The sequence below is a fragment of the Callorhinus ursinus genome, unplaced genomic scaffold (assembly GCF_003265705.2).
Source record: "Callorhinus ursinus isolate GAN/ISIS: 27379988/994484 unplaced genomic scaffold, GSC_fseal_2.0 scaffold7, whole genome shotgun sequence".
In the NCBI taxonomy this organism is placed as follows: domain Eukaryota; kingdom Metazoa; phylum Chordata; class Mammalia; order Carnivora; family Otariidae; genus Callorhinus; species Callorhinus ursinus.
Genome location: NW_027397069.1, coordinates 64,956,587 through 64,965,828, shown reverse-complemented (window position 1 = coordinate 64,965,828; position 9,242 = coordinate 64,956,587). Strand labels below are relative to the sequence as shown.

The following is a 9,242-nucleotide window of genomic DNA, read 5'->3' as shown; positions in this document are numbered from 1 at the left end:
GTGTGTGTGTGTGTGTGTGTGTGTGTGTGTGTGTGTGTGTGTGTGTTCGTGTTCCTAACCACCCCTGTTGGCAGACCCTTTTTGGTCCAGCCTACACATCACTGCTGAATTAAACTTCCTCAACATGTCTGTGGGCTTATTTTCCTATTCAGAAATCTTTACGGGCTTCCCATTTTCTAGAAAAGAAAACAAATTCTTCAGACTAGCATTAAATACTTGCTATGATTTAGTTTCAACTTAAAATTTTCAAAAGTATTTTTCTTTACTCTGGTATACCAAAGTCCCTACACCAGCCAAATATTTCTTCTCTCAGTTCACTCAAAACCTTCTTTAAATTAATCACTGTAATTATTATGAACAGTTATTTTGCACCTTCATCACCATAGGCTTCCTGCCTTTGAGTCTTTGCTTAGCTTTTTTCTTGACTCTTAATCTCACATTTCTACCCTTTCTATAAAAGGCCCAGGTAAAATCCTACCTTCATGTCTCTTTATCTCTCACCTACTTCTCCCTCTAGTGATCTCTCTGTCCTGAGGACTCCTGATTTCCGTGTGCACTCTCAGTATGTCAGTATATCACCTCCAAGTTGTGTTTTCTGTATATGCATACTTACCGTAGGGTCTGTACCGAGTCGGAATCTTACCAGTTAAATGATTTTTAAATTCTTCTTCCACTTAACATAAACATTTTCATGTCATTAAATATTTTTGAAATGTGACTTTTAATGGTTTCAGAGATAATCTACATCACATTGTTCCACATTGTATTAAGGCATTTACACATAGCTGGACTTTTAGCATGTTCCCATTTTTTGTATAATATGTAATGTTGTCCTGAACATTCTTACCTCTAATTATGTATTTGAGTTAAATTCCTAAGAATGGGCTTATTGAGAATGCCTTTTATTAGGTTCTTGATCTGCATTTCCAAATTTCCTTCCAGATAGGTTATGCCAATCTTTTTCATCTATCAGTAGTGTTTGAACATGCCTATTTAATCACTGTCTCATCGGCACTGGGGGGTTATAATTTGCTAGTAAGAAATTTTGTGAATTTGTGTTTCCAAATGAGGTGGTTAAAATGTATCTCGTTGTAGGTTTACATGTTCTGTTTATAAGGCCTTTATCAGAGGGGTGTTTGCCAGTATTTTCTCTGGGTCTACAGCCTGTCTTTTCATCACTTTCTTGACCGTATCTTTCTAAAAGCAGAAGCTCTTAATTTTTTTACTGAACTATTGTTGACACACAATGTTACATTAGTTTCTGGTGAATAGCATAGTGATTCCACAAGTTTATACATTCTGTTGTGCTCACCACAAGTGTAGCTCCCATCTGTCACTGTACAATATACAGTATCATTGACTAGATTCCCTAGGCTGTGCCTTTTATCCCTGCTACTTATTCATTGCATAGCTGGAAGTCTGTGGCTCCCATCCCCTTCACCCATTTTGTGCATCCCCCTAACCCCGCCCCTCTGGCAACCTTTAATTTGTTCTCTGTATTTATGGGTCTGGTTCTCCTTTTTGTTTGTTTTGTTTTTCAGATGCCACATATAAGTGAAATCATAGAATATTTGTCTTTTTCAGTCTTATTTTACTTAACACAATACTCTCTAGGTCCATCCATGTTGTTGCAAATGACAATATTTCATTCTCTTTTGTGGCTGAGTAATATTCCATTGTATATACGTACCACATCTTCTGTATCCTTTCATCTATGGGTGGACACTTGGGTTGCTTCCGTATCTTGGTGGCTGCATCAATTTACATTCCTACCAACAGTGCATGTGGGTCCCCTTTGGACACATCCTCACCAACACTTGTTATTTCTTGTCTTTTTGATTTAGCCATTCTGACACATATAAGGTATTATATTATATTATAGTGGTTTTGATTTGCATTTCCTTGATAATTAGTGATATTGAGCATCTTTTCCTATGTCCGTTTGCCATATCTTTGTCTTCTTTGGGGGAAAAAAGTTGGCTTAAGTCTTCTGTCCATTTTTAATTGGATTTTTGGGGGGAGTTTTTGGTGTGGAGTTGTATTAAGTTTTTTAAATATATTTTGGATATTAACTCCTTATCAGATATGTCACTTGCAAATATCTTCTCCTATTCAGTAGGTTGCCTTCTCGTTTTGTTGATGGTGTTCTTCACTATGCAAAAAGCTATTTATTTTGGTTTAGTTTTGCTTTTGTTTCCCTTGCCTGAGGAGATATATCTAGAAAAATGTTGCCAGGGCTGATGTTAGAGAAGTTACTGCCTACGTTTTCTTCTAGGAGGTTTATGGTTTTCTGTCTCACATTTAGGTGTCTTTAATCTAATTTGAGTTTATTTTTGTGTGAGAAAGTATAAGAAACTGGGCCAGTTTCATTCTTTTGCGTGTAGCTTTCCAGTTTTCCCAACACCGACACCATTTATTGAGGAGACTGTCTTTTCCCATTTTGTATTCTTGCCTCCTTTGTCATTGATTAATTGACCATATATGTGTGGGTTTATTTCCGAGCTCCCTATTCTGTTTCGTTGATCTTATGTGTCTGTTTTTATGCCAGTACTACATAGAGCTTTGTAGTATATTTTCACATCTGGGATTGTGATACCTCCAGTTTTGATCTTCTTTTTCAAGATTGCTCTGACCATTCAGGGTCTTTTAAGGTTCCATATAAATTTGAGTATTATTTATTCTAGTTCTGTGAAAAATGCTGTTGGTATTTTCATAAGAATTGCCTTAAATCTGTAGATTGGTTTGGGTAGTATGAATGTTGTAACAATATTAATTCTTCCAATCCATGAAGATGAGATATCTTTCCTTTGTGTCTTCTTCAGTTTCTTCTGTCAATGTCTTAATAGTTATCAGAGTTCAGGTCTTTTACCTCCTTGGTTAAATTTATTTCTAGGCATTTTATTCTGTATGGTACAATTGTAAATGGAATTGTTTTCATAATTTCTCTTTTTGCTACTTTGTTATTAGTGTATAGAAATGCAACAGATTTCTGTGTATTAATTTTGTATCCTGCGACTTTACTGAATTTATTGCTTCTAATAGTTTTTGGCAGTCTTTAGAGTTTTATATACATATATATATTATATGTATATATAACTTTTACATATATGTGTACAGTATTGTGTCATCTGCAAATAGTGACAGTTTTACTTCTTTCTTACCAATTTGGATGCCTTTTATTTCTTTTTCTTGTCTGATTGCTGTGGCTAGGACATGCAGTACTATGTAGAATAAAAGTGGTAACAGTGGACATCCTTGTATTGTTCCTGATTTTAAAGGAAAAGCTCTCAGTTTTTCACCATTGAGTATGATCTATTGAGATGATCGTATGACTTTGTATCCTTCATTTGGTTAATGTGGTGTATCACGTTGATTGATTTGTGAATAGCGAACCATCCTTGATTGATTGAATTATCCCCAGAACAGAAGCTTTTAATTTTGATGACGTTCAGGATCAAATTGTCATGGAGTTTGCTCCTGGTGTGTTACCTAAGAAATCCTCGGTTAGCCCAGAGTCACAAAGATTTTTTCCTGTGTTTTCTTCAGAAGTTTCATAGTTTTAAGTTTTTATAGTATGATTTTTAAATTAATTTTTGCACATGGCATGAGATATCAATTGAGGTTCATTTTCTCGTGATAATTAATAAAAGATCACAAATCTTTCCAGCTAAGGAAATTAAAATACCTCGTCTATCAAAGATATGTTTGTTGTTTGAAAAAGAGAGCAGTAGTTTGCCTTTAAGGTGATACATAGGAAATTATTGCTACTGGCTCATGTCTTCAGTCTAATTTGGGGCATAACTCAGATGAGTGGATGAGTGATTATTGGCAGAAACCCATACATTGTATTACCACTTGGGTTATTTGTTTGGGAGCTAGATTTTTTTATTTCACATAAGCGACTAATGTAATTGTGTTAATTAAAATATTTATTTATACAACAAGCATTTTTGAGACTTAAGGAGTACAAGGCACTATACTTCTTGGACAGTATTGGAAAATAATTTCTCTGCAGTCCATGAATAACCTGTATGCAATTAACATCTGATTTCTAGAATGAAAGGAAGTCAAAGTAATTAACTTTCTTGAACCATAAAATTGTAATATAAGGAACATCTGTCAACATTAAGAGATTTGAGCCCTTGGGAATGTACTAATAAAGATTATTGAAGGAAAGATGTGATAAATAAGAAGGTTTTGTGGTGAATATAGCTTGGAGTTATTTGTTAAATGAAAAGTTTCTCAGTAACTGGCAGGGCCACCAAAGCCTTTTTATCACCTGTTTTTCTCTGTAGGTCATCAACTCAATGAGCTCCCTTTCTGAATACTGCCTGCCTTCCATTCTGCGTACATTATTTGACTGGTATAAAAGGCAAAATGGCATTGAGGATGAATCACATGAATACAGGCCAAGAACAAGCAATAAATCAAAAAGGTACATTTCTTTTGTGTAGGAATTATGAGGTTCTCCCTTCCTTCCTTCCTTCCTTCCTTCCTTCCTTCCTTCCTTCCTTCCTTCCTTCCTTCCAGAAACATAAGTCAAAATGGAATTTATGCATCATCTAAATCTGCCTGTCTGTACATGGATACCTAGCAGGTGCTGCGGGGGGCAGGGGGAGAGGGGCTGTCTAGCAGTGGGAGTACTAGTCACGGCCACTTGTCACAGGTTGGAAAGACATACTCAGCATTATTTTGACATTGGCGGGGCAGGTGTAAAGGGCCCTAAGTTACCCTTGTGTCTGCTTCTTTCCGGAGCCCTGTCTCTTCCAGTGTATACCCTAAAAGCAGAAGGGCTGGTGCAGGCCCTGCATGATGCTGCCTCGTCCTTGCTAGTAACCTTGAGTGCCCAGGGTGCCCACATGGAGAGGAGGCAGGGCGGGACATCAGCACTAGGCCTGGAGCTGCCACAAATTAGCCCTGTGACTTTGGGCAACTCACCACCTCTCTATACTGTAGTCTCTTCGCAAGCAAAACAGGGAAGTCAGATTACACCATCTCGAACTTCCCTTGCAGCGGAGAATTTTGTTTGTTTATTCTGTGCTCCCCTTCTCTTATGGATTTGAAAAGTGGAACATGCTGCTATAGAAACCCTTGTAGCAACCGTAAAATTTAAGATTCTTGTACTGTCAAATGAATGTGCATCCCCCAAACATTTATGTAAATATATGTAATTCATATGTTTGAAATATAAGTAAATATAAGAAAGTGTGCTATATTTACCTTTTAAAAAATTACTTTAAAACAGACTTCTCTATATGAATTGATTATGCATTTTTAAAGAGAATAAACGGAAATGAATCATTCAGAAAATCAGATATTAACTACTTCTTGTGATTTATCGCTCTCATTTTTCTTGACACTTCTAATACTGTTTTTTAAATATCCACTTCTCAATGTCATGAAATGAATTACATTTCATCCAAACTTGTAATTTCATTTTATAATATGCTCAAGTTTATGCAAGATTCAGTCATTTATTTATCATCTTGTTTGGGAGAGAAATTAGTAACTTTTTCAAACTGAATCTTTTTTTTTAGTTGAAGAGAGGGAACTTTTTATTGCAATATAATGTACACATGGCAAAATTCATTCTTTTAAACTGTGTAGTTCTGTTTTTAGTATATTCACAAGGTTGTGCAGTCATCACTACTAATTCCAGAATAGTTCAGCTCCCCAAAAAGAAACCCCACGCTAATTAGCAGTCTCTTCTTACAAATATTTTTTGATGTATCAAATTTTAAAGGTAAAATCTTAATTCTGTGTCTGAAAATGGTTCAGACCGTGTGATTACTAAATTAATGGTGTTAGGGGTGCCTGGGTGGCTCAGTCGGTTAAGTGTCTGACTTTGGCTCAGGTCGTGATCCCAGGGTCCTGGGATGGAGCCCATGTCTGGCTTCGTGCTCAGTGGGGAGCCTGCTTGTCCTTCTCCCTCTGCTGCTCCCCCCACTTGTGCATTCTCTCTCCCTCAAATAAATAATAAAATCTTTTTTAAATAATTAATTAGTGGTATCATTTTATTATTCTTCCCATATTACATGTTAGTTTATAAACAGATATTTTTTAACAAGAAGCAATTTATTATCTTTTTTCTTATTTTAAAATGTTTTATTGTTATGTTAATCACCATATGTTACATCATTAGTTTATAAACAGATATTAAACTTTTCCTTGGGAGTGAGGAATGGGGCTGTTTTAGTGAGTTGAATTAATTGAGTCTTAGTTTCGTTTCTCTGTTTTGTCAGAATGTAGTTACTAAAACTGGATTTTTCATGAATTTATTTCTTTATGGATTGGAAAATAATATTTTAAAAATCAGGTTACTGACTGTTTTTAGGAGATCAGAGTAATTGTCAAGATCAAACATGGCATCAGGACAGTGAAATTCAACTCAGCAGCATTTAATTAACATTAGGGAGTTCAAACTAAGAATGTGTGTTTGGGAGAAAGCCAAAAGAATGAGGGTGTCTAGAGCATGATGTAGGTAATAATGCGAGTTTCTGTTACTAGAAAAAAAGAAAAGAGGAACTTTGGAGAGAAGATTAAGCAACCGAAAACAGTCAAATGTGACAGATGTGTACTAGGGTTACAATTTCTAAGATTAGTCTAACATCAACATTTTGAATGCCAAATAAATTTGTCAAATGCTGCCGGCTCCTGGCAGTTAGACCTCAAACCAGCAATAAAGTTGAATTCACATTATTGGAGAAGTATAGGTCTTACTTTTATTTGAAAGCATAAATTGACTTATTAAATAGAATCAGGGGTTTAAAATTTTTTTTTCCCTGCCAAGAACTGTTACTTTCTCAGGGTCCTCTGGCCCCTTTTAAAGATCCTTGTTGGCCATCCAACACAACAATTTTCTGTCTACTTCTGCTGGCCATCTTTGAAAGCTCTCCTTCCTTTTGGTCTTCAAACTTCTTATATATTTATTCCGTGATATAATCTCCAGGTCAGATTTTTGAATGTTCTCTTTTTTAATGCAATTCTCCTCCAGCTGGCAGGAGCTCTTTCCAGGTCTAGTGGGTCCTGAAGGGCTTCAGATAGGTGGTTTGGGCCAGTGCTCTTCCTCTTGGCAGGACCATTCACAGTGATCCTGAGTGAATGAGCTCCTACCCTGTCCATACATTTCTCCTTGAGAGTTACAGCTGCAGCCTCCCTTGTTAACCCATTCTGTCATTCACCAACCTTCATTTGACTTGCTCCAGGTTACAGAGCTTCTCCAGAAGTTCTTTTTTAGATTTTAAATATCACCTTCCTTTCTTCTCATTCCCATTGACTGAAGGGAAGAACATTCCCTATTTATATTTTTGATTTATTTTAAACAGACCTGCCTGACAAGCGCAAATCTGGTCATCCTTTCTCATGGCTTTTCCTTAATATGCAAGTATTGAGCAGTTCCATGTCAGGAGACCATGATAAATCTATTACACACTTTGTCTAATTTAATACTCAAGCAGACCTTTCTGTAATTACTATTATTATTCCCATTTTGTAGATGGAACAATTACTGGTAAATAGAAGAGTCATCATTTTAACCCAGGACTGTTCCATACCAAAGCCAATGCTCTTAGCCATAGTTCTGTGCTGGGGTCTCGGCAATCACATCTTTTGTCTTTCTTGGTTCAATTCCAAATTAGCCCTTAGTTAGTATGTTAGATAGGCAGCGCCTGGGGGCTGGGAGTGGGGATGGGGGTGGGGGTGGACTGACATTTCTGTCCTTCTGACAGTGCTAATTCTGCTCCTTAACTTTTGAGTGAGTTCAAATGACTGCACTTTGCCTCTTCCTACCTCTTCTTCCACCTGCTTTATAAGCATTCTCTATCCTACTGCCCCTTCACTTCTTCGTTCATAAATCTCAAGTGACAGAAGGTCAAGAGGAAAGAGGCATGGAAACAAAAAAAGAAAAGTGATTCCTAACCTCTCTCCACCCTCTGTAGTCCTGCTGTAGCTGATGATCATGTTCTGTCCTTATTGTTTCCTACATTGTGTAGCTTCTTTCACAGGAGCTTCTCAATATCCACCTTCAGTATGGCAACCCTGCCCTGGGTCTGTATCCATTGTACAGATGATAGAATTAGAGAAAGTCACCTTAGAAAAGTCCATGGATGGGCTCCTGGGGGACTCAGTCTGTTAAGCATCTGCCTTCAGGTCAGTTCATGATCCCACGGTCCTGGGATCGAGCCCTGCCTCAGGCTCCCTGCTTAGTGGGGAGTCTGCTTCTCCCTCTGCCCCTCCCCCTGCTTGTGCTCTCTCTCTCTCTCTCTCTCTCTCTCAAATAAATAAATAAATCAAGAAATGGGCAGAAGACATGAACAGATATTTTTCCAAAGAAGACATCCAAATGGCCAACAGACACATGAAAAAGTGCTCAACATCGCTCAGCATCAGGGAAATCCAAATCAAAACCTCCATGAGATACCACCTCACACCAGTCAGAATGGCTAAAATTAACAAGTCAGGAAACGACAGATGTTGGCGGGGTTGCGGAGAAAGGGGAGCCCTCCTACACTGTTGGTGGGAATGCAAGCTGGTGCAGCTACTCTGGAAAACAGTATGGAGGTTCCTCAAACATTTGAAAATAGAGCTACCATACGATCCAGCAATTGCACTACTGGGTATTTACCACAAAGATACAAAGGTAGGAATCCGAAGGGGTACGTGCACCCCAATGTTTATAGCAGCAATGTCCACAATAACCAAACTATGGAAAGAGCCAAGATGTCCATCGACAGATGAATGGATAAAGAAGAAGTGGTATATGTACACAATGGAATATTATGCAACCATCAAGAGGAATGAGGTCTTGCCATTTGCAACGACGTGGATGGAATTGGAGGGTGTTATGCTGAGTGAAATAAGTCAATCAGAGAAAGACATGTATCATATGACCTCACTGATATGAGGAATTCTTAATCTCAGGAAACAAACTGAGTGTTGCTGGAGTGGTGGGGGGGGTGGGAGGGATTGGGTGGCTGGGTGATAGACAGTGGGGAGGGTATGTGCTACGGTGAGCGCTGTGAATTGTGTAAGACTGTTGAATCACAGATCTGTACTTCTGAAACAAATAATGCAACATATGTTAAGAAAAAAGAAAAAGAAGAAGATAGCAGGAGGGAAAGAATGAAGGGGAGTAAGAGGGGGAGACGAACCATGAGAGACGATGGACTCTGAAAAACAAACTGAGGGTTCCAGAGGGGAGGGGGTGGGGGGATGGGTTAGCCTGGTGATGGGTATTAAAGAGG

The 9,242-nt window shown here is 37.9% G+C and overlaps 1 protein-coding gene across 4 annotated transcripts in view; it reads left to right on the top strand.

Moving 5' to 3' along the window:
- FRY (FRY microtubule binding protein) overlaps positions 1 to 9,242 on the top strand; it is a 447,132-nt gene that overhangs the window by 263,600 nt on the left and 174,290 nt on the right. For all 4 annotated transcript variants that reach the window (XM_073894719.1, XM_073894717.1, XM_025875084.2 and 1 more), the window contains one exon: positions 4,296 to 4,435. In XM_073894719.1, coding sequence (XP_073750820.1) covers positions 4,296 to 4,435 — 140 coding nt within the window. The remainder of the gene's footprint in view (positions 1 to 4,295; positions 4,436 to 9,242) is intronic.